The 21645-nt window shown below is 44.5% G+C and overlaps 1 protein-coding gene across 1 annotated transcript in view; it reads right to left on the bottom strand.

Moving 5' to 3' along the window:
* Window positions 1-21645, bottom strand: part of LOC125426223 (fibroblast activation protein alpha) — an 81529-nt gene that overhangs the window by 32611 nt on the left and 27273 nt on the right. The window contains exons 12-18 of the mRNA XM_048484483.1: window positions 16964-17008; window positions 13619-13723; window positions 13443-13513; window positions 9305-9358; window positions 7598-7726; window positions 3193-3205; window positions 1865-1907 (exon numbers count right to left, since the gene is read on the bottom strand). Of these exons, the coding sequence (XP_048340440.1) occupies window positions 1865-1907; window positions 3193-3205; window positions 7598-7726; window positions 9305-9358; window positions 13443-13513; window positions 13619-13723; window positions 16964-17008 (460 nt within the window). The remainder of the gene's footprint in view (window positions 1-1864; window positions 1908-3192; window positions 3206-7597; window positions 7727-9304; window positions 9359-13442; window positions 13514-13618; window positions 13724-16963; window positions 17009-21645) is intronic.

Genomic DNA, 21645 nt, shown 5'->3' with positions numbered 1-21645 from the left:
AGAAACTAATAAACAACTGCAAGATAGGGTTATCATAGAACAATCAATTTAAGTATACTCTTTAAATCTACCTGCTTCAGTGAGCCAGGAAGTTCATATAACGGGTTTGTGACAGCGCAGTGGTGAATCCGCGAAACCTGTAAGTGCCAGAGGTGGGCGAATTTAGAGCTCTCCCTGCGGGCATGCTGCACAGAGTTCGTCGTGTGATAGCGTGTAATTATTTCAATGAGATTTATTAGTATTTGAAACCAAGGACCTAGTTTTGGGGAAGCTGGCGGTGCAGGGTAACCCTTTGTTCAGCGCTGTTAAACCCTAAGCATTGATTTTCGCCAGGAGAAGAACTAAAGCATCCCATTACTCCGGGAGTAAGCTACGCCGCTGGGTGAATGCTTTGAGCTGGAGTAAACCCTCCTTGTGTTGTGATTCTTTTACCCGCTTGAAGCGCGGCAACAGCAGCTTCAAAGCAAAGCTCACCGACTACCACCAAGCTTACTCCCTGGTAAATCGTGCACCTCGGTTTATTTTTTCTAGCGTCAAACCCCAGCATTCAGCAAACCGCCATGCCGGCACCGCTGCCTTAAATAAGTGCGCTTTGGGTTGCAAAGTTTGGGCACCCTGCCTCTAAAAGTGTTCGCCGACAATAGAAGGAATACGCAGACTCACCAAAGCGCTAACAAACCATAGAATGGTATTCGCCCGTCATATATACATATTTGAACAGGTCTAGAAATAAACGTCCAGGGTATATAGAACAACTGGCGATATATTTAAAGCTTTACAGCTAGACTGCAGTGGCAGTTAAACTATTTTGGGTTTCCCTGATTCAGTTGCATGCTGTAAAACCATTTCCTGCTTCCATGAGCAACGAAACATCAAAAAAAGATATAAATCCTCTCTATCAAACATTTCCAGCTTTACAGGAGGACAGGAAATAGTGGGATTTGTTGTGAAACAAGTGGTTTATGTTGCATAGCTAATAGTGCAATCCAGTTTGCCCACTGACTTCAACAGACTTAACTGGTCTAATACTGCATAGGACTGTACTGTTAATACGGGAGACACAAGAGCCATGCCGGGATTTGTACTGCCAACAGAGTAATCTGTAAGGTGAAACAGGAGTATGCGAAAAAACCGGGCTGAATACAAAACAGATTCAATATAGCAACCATGTATCACAATGCTGATTTCTATAAAACCATCGAAAACTGGGAAGCAGTAGAAACGGGAGTGCACAATATAGAGATTTCATTTATTTAATTCATTCATACCCCACTTTTCTCCCCAATGGGGACCCAAAGGGGCTTACAGCATTCTCCTCTCCTCCATTTTGTCCTCAGCAGTGACATAGTGCCCAGGGGGCTGGGTGGGGCGGGGGAGTTCTGGGGGCGCAAGACAACCGCGCGCCCCTGGTGCAGTTCCCCCTCACTCCGCCACTGGTTCTCAGTCACAACAACCCTGTGAGGCATGTTAGATTGAGAGAGTGACTGGCCCAAAGTCACTGAGGAAACCTCCTTCACCTGAGTAGGGATTCCAGTCTGGCACTCCCAAATACTAGTCTGACATTCTTAATCGCTACACAGCACTCAATTTATTTCATAACTTTTTGGAAACAAGGCTTAAAATGTTTAAATAAATATATGCTGCAATGGAAAGAAAATGAGATTTAAATCACAAACACACATAGAACTATTTAGGACTGAAAGTGTCAGATGCTTTAATCTTAGAAGATTTACAGCCCAATCTTATGTAAGTTTACTTGGACTTAAGTCCTACAGTTGACTGGGATGCACTCCAAAGTAAGCAAGCGTTAGATTTCAACCTCAGACTATCAACAAGGCACACAAATGTACATAATTAAAAATACCTCCGTTGTATCTGTTGTCGTAAAGAGTAGAAATGGTAGACATCTGGACCTGAAGAAATTTTAAACCAAGAAGAGAATTGCTACGGAAGCAATACCGTGATAAGTTACCGTAATTGTTACTGACAATGACTTTGTGCTTTTTTGGTATCTGTGTTTTTCTTTTATCCTATGGCAATCATTCTCATTTGCTTAAGGTTCCAGTCCATGGTATATGTTCAGGAGGGTGGCATGTTAGGAGACCACCATGCATGTCAGTGCATTTGACAAAATTATCTCCTTTCCACTAGCTTCCGCGTCCCCTGTATTTGTCCTATACCAGTTTGAATCTTTAATTGTTTGGCATCATGCTAATTAACTTCCCCTAGAGATGCCTAGATTCTTCTCTATGTTTTTTTTAAATTGAGTAAAATTACTACTAATTCATGGAGTGTGCAGCCCTGAAAATTCACTGCATAAACCGCAAATACTTTCGCCTCCAAACCGTGGTCCTGAAACCCAGTGGTTCTCCGTGATATTCGCGACCATAATTCCCATCAGCCCTTTAGCATATTCCCTAGGGCTCTGAGGTCCAATTTCTATTGCAGAAATCATGCAGCGGTGAGCAACCTTTAAAGCTCAGTCCCTTAAAGCAATACCTAACTCCAACCTGGTCACTTTCGCCCTCGGCGGGATGCTGGCGCGAAAGATCCGTGTTCACATCACTCACATGGAAGTTGCTCACCGGAAGAAACCGCTGGGCCATTACGGTATTTTCTGGCAATTTTGTCACTACCGGTATAGGTTCTCTTTATCTTTGGCATGTGGTGACTTCATGCAAAAATAATCTAAAAATGTTTTTTACATACACTCAGGTATGCGAGGACAATACTTCGGGATTTATCAAACCCTGGCGATAGAACCCTACCGGGTGCTATGGGTGGGCAGTAATTGAAGCGGGGTTCACAACCCAGATAAAGAGCTTTATGCTGGTAACACCCACACTGGAACACACAGCAGGAAATCGAGACGCACACAGCTATATCAGCTTCCCAGCATGGTCCTTCTTTATTGTGGTCACCAAAGCAACGTTGCTCTCTCTGACAAACCGGTTTCACATCTGCATCGTTGAGTCCGTACAGCACATGAGCGGGTCACTGCCGCATCATGGGCGCATTTCACCATCCAACTCCAGAACGATTCTTCCCACCAGCCCCAGAAAGCGAGGCTGTCTGGCTATTGAGGCACGCGCTAATATGACACCTGTCATTTCATTCTGGCGATCAGACATTGAATGTCCTGACAACCATCTTGTTCCAAATGGCTGGTTCATGAAGTAACTGGAGAGCCACAGTCGGTAGACCTCTGGCCCAGTTCGATCTCAGGCAGTCCTTCAAGCACATGAGAGAATGCACGCGCAATCCTTAATTTCCTATTAATTGGTTTGTGCGAATCGCCATTCCACACAGCTGCAAAGTGGATTGAAAGTACATTATTTTGCGTTTGCGAAAGGGGCCAGTCTCCCTGAAAGCTGGCGATAAAATTTAAAAGTCGTCTCCTTCGCTATGATGCCTTCCTTTCTCAAAAGCCAGCTGCCAAAATTTGGGCTTGTACTCTTTTAGGTAAATATCCACATCACAGTCTTCAATCGAATGAGCAGTTCTTCTCAGAAACACTAAGAATTGAGTTGGGGCGCAGAGGAGAGTACTGGGAACAGAAAATTCTCAGCAAATTATGATGTTTCGGATCCTTGAGGGAAAGAGTCAGGGTGATGAAGCCCTTGTGTTTCTTGTTGGAAGGCACAAGAACTCGTACCTAGCTATCGCGTTCCGCAGATACCGCAATAGCAGCTCCATGGGGTGGTCTTGAGCTTAACTAAACGCGGTGGCAGAGAGGGGAAGGTTACAGCTGTAAAGCAGGCCAAGAGAAGGTGGAATTTAGGGCCTTTTCCGCACATGCAGAAAGGACACTCTCAATCCACCCCGGCCAATGTAATTTTGCAGCTGGATTTTTCTGTGTCGAGTAGCAAAATCCACTCGCAAACCATTGTGAAAGTGAATTGAAAATGCATTATTCTGCATGTGTGGAAGGGGCCCAGGAGGCACAAAACCCACATTGAATGTTTCATGCAAAGTCCTCATGCCATCCATCAGCAAACACAAGGGCTTAAAACAGATTGAAGCTTGTATTATAAAAAGAAAGCATCTTACTATGCAGCAGGGGCGTATCTCCAAGGGGACGGGGGGCACGGCGTACTGGGCACGTGCCCCGTGTGGGTGTGGTGCAGACGTTCCGGGGGCATTCCAGGGTGGAGGCGCTCCGGGGTGAGATGGGGGGCAGAGGACACACTATTCCCCCTTGCTACGCCTCTGCTATGCAGCTTTTTCCATGCATCCATTCTCCCATCTGTTTACCCTCCTCCCATAACATGGAGAGTGCAATCAAAGGCTCCCTGGTATAGGAATCCTCCAGCCAAATTCCAGTTTGTTAGGATGTCTGAATGCCGGTTCTGTGCCTGCGCAAACTGGAGTTTGTTTCCTTTTCACAAACTGAAACTCTAAACCGCAGTTCAAGGTAGGGTATAGTTCTGTATGATACAGAAGTCTTTACAAACTAATAGACTCCCTAGCCTACCCTCTAGGGATTAAGTCAGAAATGTGACCTTTATTTATTAAAGACGTTTGACTCTCACAGATGCAGTGATCCCCACTGTTATATAACCTGATCCCAGAATTAACTGAGTGCAACAGGATCTGGAGGAATTGTCGTAATGCATTTCTCAAGGCAGGTGCATTTCCTGTATGATAGCATCCTGGGCAAGGATGATTGAAAGGTGTTGTCATTCTGTTACATTTGCTTCTTTGCTTAGCTGAGAACTCTTATACACTTGCACGCTTGAACGCCCAGTACAGATCACACAGCATTATTAACAACAGAGGCAGTAAGTCACTAGTAGACTGAATGTCCCATTAACATGTTCCCATTCAAATGCAGATGGCTACAATAATGGCAACATTTCAGCCTTTTATTGAACTTTATTACGTTTCCTACCAATCTGTAAATCTGTGCCTGATGCGTGCGTTTGCTTTTATAACAACGGAGCTTTTAGGATGGGGGGTATTTTTTTTTAATTTACAAAATTCATGCCTCATCATAAAAAACATGCTTTGAAAACCACTAGGACAAAACAAAAATAATTCCAAGAATTCAAACCAAGCTAAAATACACAGACAAAAACATTAAAAACAATGATTTGAAGCACAGGGCAGGAAGAAGTTGAGGCTGTTTCCGCACACACATGGAAACGCTCCTCCACCGGCATGAATTGCACCGGTGGAGGCTCAAGGACTGCTTGCACAGCAGCGTGCGAGCAGCCCCAACTTTCTCCCCAGATGGAGAGGTGGCTCCGCACAGAGTCGCCTCTCTGTCAGCCCCCTCCACTCACCGTCCTGTCCAGCGCTGCTCTGGAGGGTTGGAGGGACATGCCCACGCTGCCTCTGACCCCTGGAGGTTGGAGGGCAGCGTGGGCATGTTCCCCTCCAGAGCGATGCTGGATGGGACAATGAGTAGAGGGAAGGGGGGAGACAGCGTCTTCCCACCGGTGCGGTTCGCACAGCACTGGTGGGAAGACGGCACTTTTCAAAACCCTCACTCAATGAACAAGGTTTAAAGCGCCGGCTTCACGCCGCTCTGGGGTGGCCAGGACGGCGCTACAGCTTTGCAAACGCTTCTCCAGGGACAGCGTTTTTGCCTTCCCTGGGGCGCTCTATTCCGCTCATGCAGAAAGGGCCTGAGTGACAATCAAAAGAAAAACAGATCTTCACCTGCTGGAAGAAAACAGTTAACAGAATTGGACAGATGAGTCTCTCCTGGGAGAGTATTAGGTCTCAAACCTTAAGACAATAAATGGACTCTGGAATATTGATCAGCAGCATTTATTGATTAGGCACTGGGTCTTGTCTAGAGCCAGGTGTAACGTCTTCTCACCTGCCCTTATACATGGCCGCTTCCAGAAGCTCTCTCTATCAGATAGAGTATGCCCATATTGCCCTACTCTGGTAGAAACGTTGGAACATATCATATGCCACTGTCCTAAATATAAAATACTGAGGGAAGCCCTATTAACACCGATTATGAGCAAAGTCCCTTCCAAAGTCTGCATTGTCAAATTACTGAATGGGAATGATCCTGTAATCTTAGGGGAAACAGCCCAATATTTGTTCCAGGCCATGACCCTAAGAGAAATTTACACCACAGGCAATACTCTCTCCTTGTTACATTGATATTTATCAATATTTATCTGCAGTAAAGGTCACTGAATTTGATATAGTTCTTAAGTGGTTCTGTTAGATAAATATGACAGGTGGATCTAAAGTGACTAACTGTGTATTTCTTTGGTGCTCTTTTTTTCATGTATGGATCTTGGGAATATGGTTCTTGGGAGTCTGTTGTTGTGCTCTCCAAGTTTCACTAGGAATAGATAGAGACATTCCCAGATTGTGGGGATGGTTGAACTCCTCTGAGTCCAGTGGAGGAGCCCCTGTGGGATATGTAAAGCCTAGATCGGGTGTACATTGGTCTATTCTAAGCATAACTCTCCCCATGTCATAACTGAACCAACACCCAAAGTATTGTCTTTGTGACAAGGCTTATGCTGTGCTGCCGAACTGCTTATGTAAACCAACTGCAATTTTTGTCCATCTGTATTTTATCTTGTCATGCCAATAAAGGTTTTGTATATGGTATTGATTAGGCATTGAAGCACCAAAGATTGGCAAAGCCAGCTCTGACAAACCTGGCTCTTGCCATCCCCTTTATCCCATTGCAAGTCTTCCCTCCCACTTTCCCAAGAAATTGTGAAAAACAGTCCCTGGAGCTAAGGCACCCCAAGGTCGGCGGCAGATAGTAAGAGGAAGCCACCTGGCATCCTGCCCCTATGACATAACGGATGCAAGTCTGTTTCCTATGGGACCAGAGTGTCAGGGGAAGCCTAGTTATCTACAAAGCTTGTGAAGCCATAAAGTAAAGATCAAGGAAAGATCAAAGAGAAAAGTTGCCAGGTACACAAAAAGAGTTGTGGGGGAAGCTCAAATCCAACAACCCTTTAACATACACAGGATCTTACAGAGTTGTGTACACAAGCTTGTGCACTGGATACCATATGCGCTAGGTGCCAAAGCAGACAATAGTGTTTCTCATGTGGTTCTCTGAGGGGTCATGATTCAGCATTTTCCAAGCCCAGTACTGAATTTCTTCAAGATACTGAAGGACAAAAATCCAATCATTTTCTTTTGAATATTCAAATAGTCACTTGGAGACCCATTACTGGTGTTTTGAATGCTTAATGTGAGGTTACAAGTGCTCTCATTCTAAACACTGCCTTAGATTTTAACTCAACCTACAACTTCCTTTAAAGAATGAATAAGTCATTATTAAAGTGCTTTGAAGCAGAAACATCTGCTCGTATCCTAATATTTTCTGTCAACAGAAGTTAGTTTCCATTGATGGAGAAAGGTGTCCAGTTTCACCAATATCCTCCTTCCTCAAACCCCCACTCTGCCCGCCCCCAACCTTTCTGTGAGGGCTCCTTGACCTCCAGAGCTAACATTTCAGAGAACTCAGTGGGATGCCAAAGGAGGCAATAGGCAGGAAATTCCTGGTCCACAAGCTTCACATTACTCTTGATTGGTCGGATACAAACCACCATAATGTATATTTGAAAAGGCAATTGTGATTATATTTGGCTACATAGTCTACTTACCATAACACAGTAAAGCATAATAGTTGGCATTGTAACTAAATTTTGCTCCATAATACTGGCATCTTTCTTTTCTTAAATTGCAAGTAATACATTGCTTGACTGGAGGGTCTGTTTGAAGATTAATTCTGTAACAGAATTAGCAAAGATGAAAAAAGTAATTATTTTGGTCCCAAATTCCCTGGACCCACTGGAAATCCAATACAACTGTTACAGAGCTGTCATCAACCTCTGACTATCATCAACTTTTTCAAACTTATTTATATATTTAAATATTTGTATGTTGTCTATCAAACAAAAACGAACAACATATTACAAAGAATAAAAATCACAACAATGCGCTAGGTGCCAAAGCAGTAAAAAAAGTAAAAAGTTATGCAGTAAAAAAAGCTGGAAAAGGAGAAGGCAAAATTTTAAACAAGAGACACTGAAGCAACCATTCAACAGCAACAATAAAAACAACATTACATTTAAAACATGCAGAGGGAAAGGATAAAAAAGACTTACTTAAAAACTTCTTATCTAGGTAAGTCTTTCCATGCAAATTGTTTGAAGAGGAAATCTAAGACATCTTAGAGGAAATCGAAGATGTCTGCCACTCCTGTGTATTATGTAAGATTCTGGAACACATTCTGAAGTGTGTTCCAGTCAGAGAATCCCTTCAGCAGAGAATCCCTTCAGCGGGTGCAGGTGGAGGGTGAAACAGACCAGAGAGTTTAACAGTTGGTCAGGAAACACGAGATGCCTCCTGAGTTCTGCACAGCCAGGCAGGAGAAGTCTTGCAGACGACTTGAGAGGGAAAAGTCCACCTTTTAGCGTCTCCAAAATAAGACAGTTTGGGCTGAAATAAGACATCCTGAAGGTGTCATGGGGAAAAAGCTGTGTGGAGTTCCTCCTCAAGATGCCTTTTTTGGCGTCCTCAGGATGTCTTATTTGTGCTGTGCAGAATGGACCCGTGTGTACACACTTCTACATAGTTCTTAAATGATTAATTAATGAACACAACACCTTCAGTGTTCAAGGAGTGGTGGGGGGGCAGAAGGTGCCACCAAGTCGCAACCAACTTGGAAAACGCAGAGTTTCCAAGGCAAGAGACGTTCAGAGGCGTTTTGCAATTTCCTGCTTCTGTGAAGCATCTCGGGACTTCCTTGGCAGTCTCCCATCTAAATACTAACCAGGATTGACCTTGTTTAGTTTCTGAGATCTGGATAGATTGGGCTGGACTGGGCCATTCAGGTCACAGTGTGCAAAGTACAAGGACACAAGCCCTAAGTACCTCACAATCTGAAAAATAATAGAAGAGAGACAACAAAGAGACAGAAGCAAGGTGGAGGTAAACACAGGAAGGACATGCTGTCATTCCTTCTGCACTTGATTAAGCTTGCTTTAAGCAGGGAACATGAATTTTGACTTGCTTTTCAGAGATTTGAAAGAAGTGAAAAAAGGTGGCGCAATACTATTGTTTGAAAGAAGCGGGAGACTTTGCACAGCTGAGAGGGTGAATCTGGAGGGGCAAAAGTCAGTAGTGTTTCTGGACATCTGAATTAAGTAAGAAGAGGCAAGACTATGGGGAACTTTGACAGTAACAAGGGTTAAAAGTAACCTTTCCACAATAATTAATAGAAATTATCTACATTTGCTTCATAGTTATCAGATATCTTCTTAAATTGACCAACAATATTACTTAAAGCTTGGTGATGACTTACTTATAAATATTCCTTCTCCCTGGATAGCCTTCAAATTCATTGCTTGAATAGAATCTGGAAGACAATTTATCATGTCATAAAAACTATGGTTTGGCAGCACAAGGAAAACATGAGGCGTTAAGTGTTTTGTGACACATCTGGGAAAAACGAGAAGAGTTTGGATCTATTCCCTCCCCCCTTTCTGTCCTGTAAGGAGACTCAAAGGGACTTACAAACTCCTTTCCCTTCCTCTCCCCACGACAGACACCCTGTGAGGTAGGTGGGGATGAAAAAACTGTGATCAGTTCTCAAGAACTGTGACCAGCCCAAGGTTACCCAGCAGGAATCTAGGGCCGTTTCAGCACGGGTGCTGAGGGGTGTGTGTGTCGGCATAGTTTATGCCGGCGCGCCCCCGCGGGACCGTTTGCATGGATGGTCCTGCTGGAAGCCGTGCCAGCAGCGCAGCCTTCACACAGGCTGCGCCGCTCCCAAACGCTGCTTACTCCTGTCGCCTTCTGTTGCGTTGTGGACCCTGGCCAGAGTGACGACCCTGGAGAATTGGCAAAAAATCCAAACTTCACATACACGCTACAGGGGTCAGTGCTATCAGTCACAGACCAGGAAAGGGATTTAGGCGTCTTAGTTGATAGTTCCATGGGAATGTCAACTCAATGCATGGCAGCTGTAAAAAGGCAAACTCTATCCTGGGGATCATTAGGAAAGGAATTGAGAATAAAACTGCAAAGATTGTCATGCCCTTATATAAAACAGTGGTGCGACCGCACTTGGAGTACTGTGTCCAGTTCTGGTCGCCGCATCTCAAAAAGGATATTGAGGAGATAGAAAAAGTGCAGAGAAGGGCAACAAGGATGATTGAGGGACTGGAGCACCTTCCATATGAGGAGAGGCTGCAGCGTTTGGGACTCTTTAGTTTGAAGAGGAGGCGGCTGAGGGGGGATATGATTGAAGTCTACAAAATTATGCATGGGGTAGAAAATGTTGACAGAGAGAAATTTTTCTCTCTTTCTCACAATACTAGAACCAGGGGACATTCATTGAAAATGCTGGGGGGGGGGGGGAATTAGGACTAATAAAAGGAAACACTTCTTCACGCAACGTGTGATTGGTGTTTGGAATATGCTGCCACAGGAGGTGGTGATGGCCACTAACCTGGATAGCTTTAAAAGGGGCTTGGACAGATTTATGGAGGAGAAGTCGATTTATGGCTACCAATCATGATCCTCCTTGATCTGAGATTGCAAATGCCTTAACAGACCAGGTGATCGGGAGCAACAGCCGCAGAAGGCCATTGCGTTCACATCCTACATGTGAGCTCCCAAAGGCACCTGGTGGGCCACTGCGAGTAGCAGAGCGCTGGACTAGATGGACTTTGGTCTGATCCAGCTGGCTTGTTCTTATGTTCTTATGTTCTTAATGAGGCCAGGGGGCGTGTCCCCTGACCTGCACAATGCGACAGAAGGCAACGGGAGGTAAGCCGCGTTTGGGAGAGCAGGGGGGGAAATGCCAGCTTCCACCTGGTGCTGTTTGCATGGCACCGAATGAAAGCCGGTGTTTGCAAAAAACCTTGCTCCCTGAGCAAGGTTTGAAAACACCGTTTTGGCGGAAACTGAGTGCTGCTGCAGCAATTTGGCAGCGGTGGCTGTGCGAATGGTCCCCGCCCAAACGGTGTTTTACCAGCCCGATGCCGCCACTTTTGGCCTGTGCGGAACGGGCCTAGGAGTGGGGAAATAAATTTGGTTCACCACATAAGACTCCATTACTCATGTGGAGGAGTGGGGAATCAAACCCGGTTCTCCAGATTAGAGTCCACCTGTGTAGGGATGGGTGGAGGAAGGGGAATGTGAGGATAGGGTGTGAGGTCTGAAATAGTGTGCATCGGGGAATGCTTGTAAATTTCGTTGTGCGTGCACAATGTCAATAAATGCTTCTTATCTTATCTTAACCACTACACCAAACTAGTTCTCTAAGTATAGTTGGATTACTGAGAAGAGAGAACAAAAGGAGAAAAATGTCCCTGTTTGTTACATTCTCTCCACTTGCCGCCAGGAACTCTAAGCCAGAAAGCAAAATTCCAAAATAGCAAAGAAATACAAATATTAACTAATATTAATAAATGCTCTTTATTTTTTAAAAAAACCAGATTGTTTACAATACTATTAATAAAGAAATTAGCATTTTGCTTTGATTCGTTAACACTTCTACATACCCCCCCCCAAGTGTCCCATTTTACAAAGAGTGTGATGAAGGATATTGTTTATTTCTGAATCCAGGAAGAAAACACTATGGCCCTTTCCGCACTGCGGAAAGGGCGCCCCTGCACCGGCAGGAATTCTGCCGGTGGAGAGGTGGGGGCCGTTCGCACAGGAGTGTGTGAGCGGCCCCCGGTGAGGCCAGCGCGGGAGAGGCTTGTCGCCTTCGTCGCCTTCGTCGCCCTGCCGGACTCCTAAGACCCGCCCACGCTGCCCTCCGACCTCCAGGGGTCGGAGGACAGCGAGGGAGGGTCTTAGCAGTCCAGTAGAGCGATGAAGGCGACAAGGTGAGTAGGAGAGGGACGAGGAAAACAGCATGTTCCCGGCGGTGCCATTCGCACCGCGCTGCCGGGAATGCGCTGTTTTCCAAAAACCTCGAGGCGGCCTGACGCCGCCCTGGGGGTGGTGGAGGGGAGCCAGGTCGGCACTGCTGCGTTTTAGCAGCGCCGCCTGTGCGAATGGCTCCCTGGGAACAGCATTTTTGCCGTCCCCAGGGCACCATAAATGGCCCGTGCGGAAAGGGCCCATGTTTCACTTAGAGTATTCAAGGGCTCCAATATGATGTTATAGATTTGCAGCACTATTTATTCAAAAGGTTAAGTAAAACAAATGAACATTTCAGACAACCTCATGAAACTAGCAGAATGCTTCTACACACACATATCGGCAGGCAGAACTGAGTAAACAATGGTTTTTATGCATGCCCAATTCTCCACCTATTCCAGCTGAGTTTCAGAAGCAAGTTACAAAATCCCTGACGATACCAATCACTGTATGGGATGGGGAGAATGACAGGGGATCATTCCTACCCTCTTCCCCCTCCTCACTAAACTGCTGGATTGGTGCTTTTCAGACTAGGCTTCCTCTCCTTAATGTCAGCAGTAATACGAGAATACAGGTGAAATGGATGGGGGAACTTAGGGTTGAACAGAATGTTATGCTAGAGATCGTATCTAGATTTTAATTTAAATATAAAAAGAAGCTGTAGAAGTGATGTAGAGAAGCAGGATTGTAATGCTTCTCTCCCTTACCATAATTGATTATCCCCACTTCTCAACTGTTTTGGCAGCAGTAGGAAAAAGTGACACCTACGCTTCTGGGGCTAAAAGCAGCCAAGGATTACTGGTAGTATATTGAGTAAGAGAAATGAGGACCTGGATTAACCCTGTCTTCAATCCCCATAGCTGCAATTTTGATTCATTACTTCCCTCTCCTTCATGGCTGCCAGTGGAATCCTAAACCGAATTAGACTCTTTGAAATCAATTATATCCACTGAAATCAATGTGCTTAGACAGGTGGAATGATGGTTAAGATGTGCGTGTTCTGTGCTGGCAAGTCACTTCTGAGATGACAAACTAACAAGTTAGTGACTTCCAAAATATCCTCTTATCACTGGCAGCCTTGCTCAGGTTTGGCCAATTGAAGGCTGCAGCTTCCTTTATCGAATCAATCAATCCGCCTCATACTGGGTATTCCTCTTTTCCTGCTTCTTTCAACTTTTCCTACCATTATTGTCTTTTCCTGTGACGCTTGTCTTCTTATGATGTGATCAAAGTACAATAGCCTCGTTTGAGTCACAGCACTTAAGATAGCACTGTAAATTACACATCTGACCTGCCAGTCATGGATACTCAACATCCGTTATGGCACAGTAAAATATGTAAGAGAAAATTAATGCACTGTATAGATGCATAGCTAAATTGTCATTTAACATCAAGGCCTTTCCTCGGTCATTTACTGTTAAAGGAAATCTTGTCATCTGGAAAGACTCTGTATTTCCTGATCTTTGAAAATGGGGCTGTTATAACAGAAAAATCATTGGTATATCAAAGGTAAATTTTATTTACAAATGACACCACTAACACACCATTCTTTTTCAAATACTTACATTGCGTCATCAGTTACTCTGTAAATGTATATGGCTTCCCATGGCCCGCTAGTGATTGGTACTGCATTTTTCTATGAAATCAACAAATGTAAAGGCAATAAGTTAGATGTCGAATTCTTAGGCATATGTGCTGCAGTACAGACATGAATGTGATGTTATATCTTTGCTCGACATACCACAGAGTCTTTGACATAATGGATATGTTTATAACCATTCTTGTCACTAAAAATTTTGTAATAAGAAATGGCATCTGAAGTGAAATACGGAGCTGAAACAAAGAACTGGAAAACATAAAAAGAAATGGGAACAGAAATTAGTTCCTTTTGAGCAACACAAGCACCAAAACAGGCAACCAGACTAAGGCCCTGATTTTACCACCCCACTATATAGATATTTCATGTCAAATTAGTAAAATCTGGCACACAAAGTTTACATCATAATCATGGATTTTACTGAAATTTTGTTACGTCTTTATACCTGTTGAAATGAATCTAGAATTTAAATGTTTAAAAGATTCTGTCACTGGGAGCATGACCACTCCCCTCTAAAAGGTTGTTCAAGTCACATTTACCATAAAAGACAGTCTTTCTTGTTGCCACAGAATAAGTACTGTATGTATAACAGGCAGGGACGGAGCGAGGGGGGAAAGCGCCCGGTGTACTGGTGCATCCTCCGCCCCGCCACGCCCCGTCCCCCCAAATGCCCCTGCCACACCCCTGCCACACCTCTGCAGGGGCATGCACCCGGTGCGTCATGCCCCCACATTCCCTTGGAGTTACGCCTCTGATAACAGGTATTAAGACCTCATTATAAAGCCCGAAATTTCACTGTACAAAATGTAGAGAACAACGTACTAAATGAAACAGAAATGCAACAATAATTAATAGTCAAACGTTTATATGTTAATTCCTAGATTTTTCTTTTATCTCTGGTATGAACGCAGATCCATTCCCAACCTATATTCACTTAATCAAGTACATTTTATTGTGATGTTTTCACACATGTTTTTGGGTGCTAAATTTCTGAAAAACACAAAAATCTCTAATGTTGACCATCAAATCAACATGTTCAAAATGCACTTCTTTGGTAGTTTAGGATGAAATATTCTGCAGTTAAGTTTTTGAAAAGACTAGGAACATGAGACGTACAGTAGCTAAAGCAAATGTTTGAGAACTTTGCTCCAGATGATATGAGATAAAAGCCCTTTCTGCACATGCAGAATAATGCACTTTCAATCCACTTTCACAATTGTTTGCAAGTGGATTTTGCTATTCCGCACAGCAAAATCCAACTGCAAAGTGGATTGAAAGTACATTATTCTGCATGTGTGGAAGGGGTACTTCAAAAACTGCTTCTATATATATCCCATCTGGCCTTTCCCAAGGCCTCCAGATTGGCTTATTATAGTAAAAAAAAGGCTATTCCCTTGAAAACTGCATAAGCTGGAACAATAAAACAACTACACATCATGCCAACCAGCTATAAAGAAGTAAAGCCAAAACAATAGCATGCTAAAATCACACTACATACAACTAGGTTGCCAGCAACTGGCAGGGGCATTACATAGAAGTAGGAGCTTGCTAGTGCTATTGTGATGCAGGACCAGAGCAAGGGGAAACTGCACCCAGGACACACGTGCGCCCCGCGCCCCAGCAATGCCCCCACCCGCCCTGGAACACCCACGCCATGCCCCCTCACACACTCGGTGCATTGCGCACCCCCGTTCCCCTTGCCGCTACGCCACTGCTGTGATGTTACCAGCAATGCAATACATCAGTTCTGATATGCCAAGAAGAGACCCTATCGTGTTGCTAGCAATTTTCCAGAGCATCGCCTGATGCAACAATAGTACTTCCAGGTCAGTGTAGAAGTGATGTCATGGTTTGGCATGACACAGATTGCCCTGCTCCCAATTTTCTCCTAACAACCAGCTGGGTGGCAATAAACAATGCCTGTAAACTTAAAAGTATCCTGAAACAAAAAAAAAGTTTTTTTTTCTTTATCATCCTAAAAAATCCAGGGGAGTTGGAATGTTTAGTGTGCTACTGCAAGTTTTATTATTTCTTGCATAAAGTAGTTCATTGTTTATGATTCTTCCCAATCTACCTTGCCACTTCCTTGATCATGCATTTAGTCATCATTATATATTTTTTAAAATTTTTAAATAAAAATTCAACTGTAGAGCCTTGCATTTAAAATCACATTACTTTCATGTTACCCCTGCAGAATGTGTGCACTTCATGCAGGCATAGATAGTCACGATGTGCTTTGGCGTTATTACGATAAGATCCGAGATCAAAATTAATGAGCCATGTTGGTAGTAACTGATTGGGAACTGGTTCAGTCCCACTCAGAGGTGCCTTATTATAAGAACACAAACATACTGATTGCGGCAACATATATAAAGTAGGAGTGTATTGTGATTCTTATGTGTGGAATACATCTTCATTCTTTCTACTTCTGTTTCTCGCATCAAATGATGCTTTGTTTTAATTTATTTAAATCATTTCTTAAGACCATCTGTGCCTGTTTTGAGTAAACAAAAACAACTTTTGAACAAGATGTGTAATGCATGGATTGACAACTGTAAAAAGCAAGTCTTTTGTACAGATCAGTTAGGACAGTGGTTCTCAACCTTCCTAAAGCCGCGACCCTTTAAGTTCCTTATGTTGTGGTGACCCAAGCAGCAACCCGCTCTACACTGTTCATGAGTTCATCTGGGGAAGCGTCCCTCCATGAGCCTTCTCTCTGTTTTCCTGGCCATTTGAATTGAGGAAAGAATGGGGGAGGTAGCCCTGCCCACCTGGCTGGGGGTTGCTCTGTCCTCCGGATTTGGGGTTGCTCTGCCCTCCGGGGATTGGGTTGCTCTGGGCTCTGGGGATTGGGTTGCTCTGGGCTCAGGTGGGGTTCTCTGCCCTCCCCACTGGACAACTCACCTTCCCGGCCCCCCACACCCCGATCTTGCCTGGATCCGGCATCAGCTCCAGCTGGAAGGGGCAGATCTTCCTCTGCGATGGCGGTAAACTCCTTGCTGGTCCCGCCTTGCAGCCTCGCTCCTTCATCGGCCCTATAGGGGCCAGAATCGTGGCACAGCTGATTGCCAGGTGCCAGGAGCCTCTGCTGTGATGGAGGAGCTGCACCCTTCTTGGCCCGGGTCTTCTTCTTTGTTTTCGGCGCCGCAGCAGCGACGGCAGTAGCAGCTGCTACCTTCTCCCGGGCATCCTCCTGCGTCTTGTTGGGGGCTTTTTCCCCTTGGCGGGTTGCTGCTTGGGTCCTCTCAGCTGAAGACCTATGGAAGGTCTCAGGTGGAGGTGAAAAAGTCTGCGCCCGATCTGCCATTACGGCGTGGCTACAGCTGAGAGGGTGATGGGAATTTCCTGGTCTAAGGTGGTCTTGGTGGCCCCTGTGAAAGGGTCATTCGACCCCCAAAGGGGTCGCGACTTCCAGGTTGAGAACCACTGAGTTAGGAGATATGGAATGCTCTTAACAAAACCAACACTTAAAGAGAATAGAAATCATACTCCACCAGCCCATCCTGTCTGGCTTTCTTCTACATGCTGCCGATTCTGCAAAACAAAATCAAGTTAAATAGCATCAGGATGAGTGAACGCCATACTGATACACCGCCTGCTCACTGGGATTCATATCAAAAGTATTTTCTCTAGGCAATGTATGTGTGTGCCAAGTTTCACACTTTTAAGTCAAAATGCATGATTTTAGGCAGGATTGCCTTGTAAAAGTATCAGAATGTCAATGAATAAAAGCACAAATTTTCAATTAAACACAGAAACTGTCAAAGGAAGACTAGTTCAGAGACTTACACAGGTGACAACTGTTGGGCATGGCGAGGAAACATATTTCTCTCCCCACTGTGCAAGTTATAAGTATATAATAATAATTTTATTAATCAGGATTATACTATCTAGGAAGATGCCTAAGCAGAGTTGCATCCATGTAAGTCCACTGGCATCAATGGAGTAGAAGGATGTAATTCAAATAGCACAGTGGCTCTCCCTATAGTATAACTGCTATCTGCTAAATGCAAATTGCAATTCATATGGGCATCATTAGAATTAAATGTAGAAGATCCAGCGTGGTACGTACCAATTAACTGTACAACCACCTGAAAGTATCATCAGGTTCTTTGTTGCCTCCTTGTGAAGGATCACTCATATGTAAGGCACATTTTTGGCTCTACCTAAACTGTAAAATGGCCTAAATTCCTACAACTTGAAGAATAGTTGGTTTTTATACCCCATCTTTCTCTACTGTAAGAGTCTCAAAGCAGCTGACAGTCACCTTCCCTTCCTCACAACAAAACAGGCATATTGTGAAGTATGTGGGACTGCAAGTGTTCTGAGAGAACTGTGATTGGCCCAAAGTTACTCAGCAAGCTTCATGTGGAAGCGCAGAGAATCAAAGCTGGTTCTCCAGATTAGAGTCTACTGCTCTTTTTTAAAGGCCTTGTGTATGCTTGCAGTGCCACCTGCCAGAAGCCACGAAAGGGCAAGCAGGGTCCATAGGTGGGGGGCAAGGCCTAGGGTCCACAGCTCTTAACCACCATACCATATTGGTTCTCTGTCTACCCAGCAATATCTTAAAACTGCTAAAAACTTTCCTGAGTTTCTTTTGCAGTATTTCTTGTGCGTTTACGAAAGGTTCCCCCCTTTATGAGAGGTTCTTCCAAAGTCACCTGAAATATTTTCTGACTTTAACTGAACTTTTCAGTAAATCAAACTTTCACAAATGAAAAAGAGTAAGATTTTTATATCTTTTCTTCCTATTTTTCAAAACCTTCTATTACACAGAAATATTTTTAAAATACATTATAACTTCATTTCTTAAAATAGTTATACCCCACCTTTTCTCTTGGCTCAAATAGCTAGTAAAATATTAAAGGGTAAAATAAAACTCCTGAATACCTTCTTCTCCCTATAAAAGATTTACTTATAATCATGTAAAAGTTCACACCATCATGTAAGTTCATATCATCATGTCAAAATTGAAAACTCTGATTTTAAAAGAGAAAAAAACTTGAAGTTTAATCCTCTTTGGTCTGTTTGACCTTTGATCCCAAGATGGCTACCCAAGAATGGAAACCATTTCAGTGCAGTCTTACGCAGAATTGTTCCATTCTAATGGTGCAATTCTAGAATCACAGAAGGAATCATGGACACATAGGCCCTTTCCGCACTGCATTGTGCACCTGCACCGGCAGGAATCCTGCCGGTGGAGGGGTGGGGGCCGTTCGCACAGGAGCATGCGAGCGGCCTCTGCAGAGGCCGGCACGGGAGAGGCGGCTCCACACGGAGCCGCCTCTTCCCCGTCCCCCCCACACTCACCTTGTCGTTCTGCATCGCCCTGCTGGACTGCTAAGACCCGCTCACGCTGCCCTCCGACCTCCAGGGGTTGGAGGACAGCGAGGGAGGGTCTCAGCAGTCCAGTAGAGCGACGCAGGATGACGAGGTGAGGGGGGGGGGCGGGGAAAACAGCGTGTTCCCGGAGGTGCCGTTCGCACCACGCCGGCAGGAAAACACTGTTTTAAAAAAACCTCCCTCCAGGAGGGAGGTTTTTGGGGGCGGCCTGATGCCGCTCTGTGGGAGGTGGAGGGGAGCCAGGTCGGCGCTGCTGCGTTTCAGTAGTGCCGCCTGTGTGAACGGCGCCTTAGGGACGGCATTTTTGCCGTCCCTAAGGCGTCGTATTTGGGCCGTGCAGAAACGGCCATAGAGTTGGAAGGCACATCCAGGGTCATCCAACTCAGCTCCCTACACAAAGCAGGAAATTAAAAAAAAACCTTGCCCACCCCCCTCCTGCTCCACACGCAGAGGATGGGGGGAAAAAAACCCTCCAGGATCCCTGGCCAACCTGGCCTGTAGGAAAATTTCTTCCTGACCCTAAAGTTGTGATTGGCAGTACTCCAATCTAAGTTCATTCATTTCAATGGGCTTAGGCTGGAGTAACCGTGTATAGAATTGTGCTATTAGTCCATCGACTAAGGTGAATAAATAAAGGAAGGTGGATTTTGCTTAAGACTGCATTGCCAAATTCTGTTAAGCGTAACACACACAAAAAGAAGTCACGGCACTCATCAGTGTCATCCTACAACTGAATAGACCAGGACACCAACAAAATGAATGCTGGCTGAACCATTCATCTTGCCCTTTCCTTCAGTCAGGCAATCCACTTTCCCCCTTATTTTTCAAAGGCGGATCGCATGCATTCATATGCCCACGTCCACTTATTCATTTAAAAAAACCAGTAAAACTGCTGTGAGATTTTGGGGGATTTTCTGGGTGGCTCATGGAAGCATCAAGCAACCAGAACCAGACATAACCAATTTCTGCTTGATGCTTGCAGAACTGGTGCATGTTTTCTGGTTGGGGGTTTGTTTTGGAGATAGGTGTTGTGGATGGAAGATTATATGTATGTGTTGATTACAGTCGGGGGACTTTCAGAGCCGCCTCACTGCTCTAAGGGAACAGTCTAGTGGTGAGATTCAGCCAGTTCGCACCACTTTGGCAGAACCGGTTGTTAAAATTGTGCTTGTAAACAACCAGTTGTTAAATTATTTGAATCCCAAATTATTTGAATCCTACCACTGGAACAGTCCCAAGCAGATCTACTCAGAAGTATGTTCAATGTTATTCACTCCCAGCTAAGCAATCGCAGCCTCAAACTGTTACTTTGGTCTTTATGCTTAGCTACTTATGAAAAGGCAGAGTTTGGGGGTTTATGTTCTACTGTTTCCACAGATGTACAGGACATATTCTACAAAAGCTGAAAATACTCTATTAAAATCACACTGCTATGATAAAAGTCATCCTGTGTTTTACAGTGCAGTTTTAAGCAGACTGACTCTTCTAAGCCCTCTGATTTCAATGAATGAAGAAGAAGAAGAAGAAGAAGAAGAAGAAGAAGAAGAAGAAGAAGAAGAAGAAGAAGAAGAAGAAGAAGAAGAAGAAGAAGAAGAAGAAGAAGAAGAAGAAGAAGAGTTGGATTCATATCCCCCCTTTTCTCCTGTAGGAGACTCAAAGGGGCTTACAAACTCCTTTCTTTTTCCCCCTCACAACAAACACCCTGTGAGGTAGGTGGGGCTGAGAGAGCTCTGTAGAGCTGTGACTAGCCCAAGGTCACCCAGCTGGCATGTGTGGGAGTGCCCAGGCTAATCTGAATTCCCCAGATAAGCCTCCACAGCTCAAGCGGCAGAACGGGGAATCAAACTCGGTTCCTCCAGATTAGAGTACACCTGCTCTTAACCACTACGCTGTTGCTGCTCCTTAGAAGGGACAGTACAGTTAGATACTGACTTATTACAAAGTGCTTCGTGTACTGCCAACATTTCAAATCAGTTTTTGGTTCAGCCTTTCAGTGTTCCAATTCCTCCATGAAAATAAATGATTGGCAGGCTTTGGTTGACAATCTTGTATACACATATACAGAATATGTTTACTTTTTGCCAGAGTCATTTAAACATTCTGTTGATTCAATATTTTATTACAGTCTGGACTCCCGTGAAATGTTCTCAGCGAATTTACTCTCTGAAGACAGAGATTTTGCAGTTTTAAAAATCCACAGAGTTGCATTTCAGCAAAACAATTCCTTTCTCCAATTGGTTCAGTCTTTTACTGAATGTGTATCTGATGGAAGGGAGGGCAGGAAGCCTAGAGTTGTCTACTGGCAGTGGCTGTCGGCAGAAACCTTTTGCCTTTGCATGGGCAGGAAACTGAGACAAACTACACAAATAATTGTGAAATCTGCAAATCAAAAGCATAAATCTTTTAAAGTGCTACTTGAGACTCCTGTTTAATTTTGATGTAAACATTTGGTAATGGTTACCAACACGAATGTAAATATTGTGCGGGGTGGGGAAAACCTTCTCCTTACATGGGGAGAAAAAAGGATACATGATTCTGCCACTTGGAAAGAAGGAAGGGAACTGAAGACACTTTGAAAATCCCACTGTGGCAAGAGGGAGTTGGAGGAGATGCACAGAAGGAAAGGACAATAAGAAGGATGTCATATGGACCACTTCATATGGGCTACTTTCCCTTTTATTGAAAGTCATCTCATAGCATTGTGGGGGAGAGCAGCAGAGGCGTAGCAAGGGGGAAAAGAGCCCGGTGTGTCCTCTGCCCCCATCCTGCCCCGGAACGCCCCCGCATGCCCCCACAGGGGAGCACACCCGATGTGTCGCCCCCCCTGT

Source organism: Sphaerodactylus townsendi, linkage group LG02, assembly GCF_021028975.2.
Source record: "Sphaerodactylus townsendi isolate TG3544 linkage group LG02, MPM_Stown_v2.3, whole genome shotgun sequence".
Classification (NCBI taxonomy): domain Eukaryota; kingdom Metazoa; phylum Chordata; class Lepidosauria; order Squamata; family Sphaerodactylidae; genus Sphaerodactylus; species Sphaerodactylus townsendi.
This window is presented reverse-complemented; position numbering and strand designations above follow the sequence as displayed.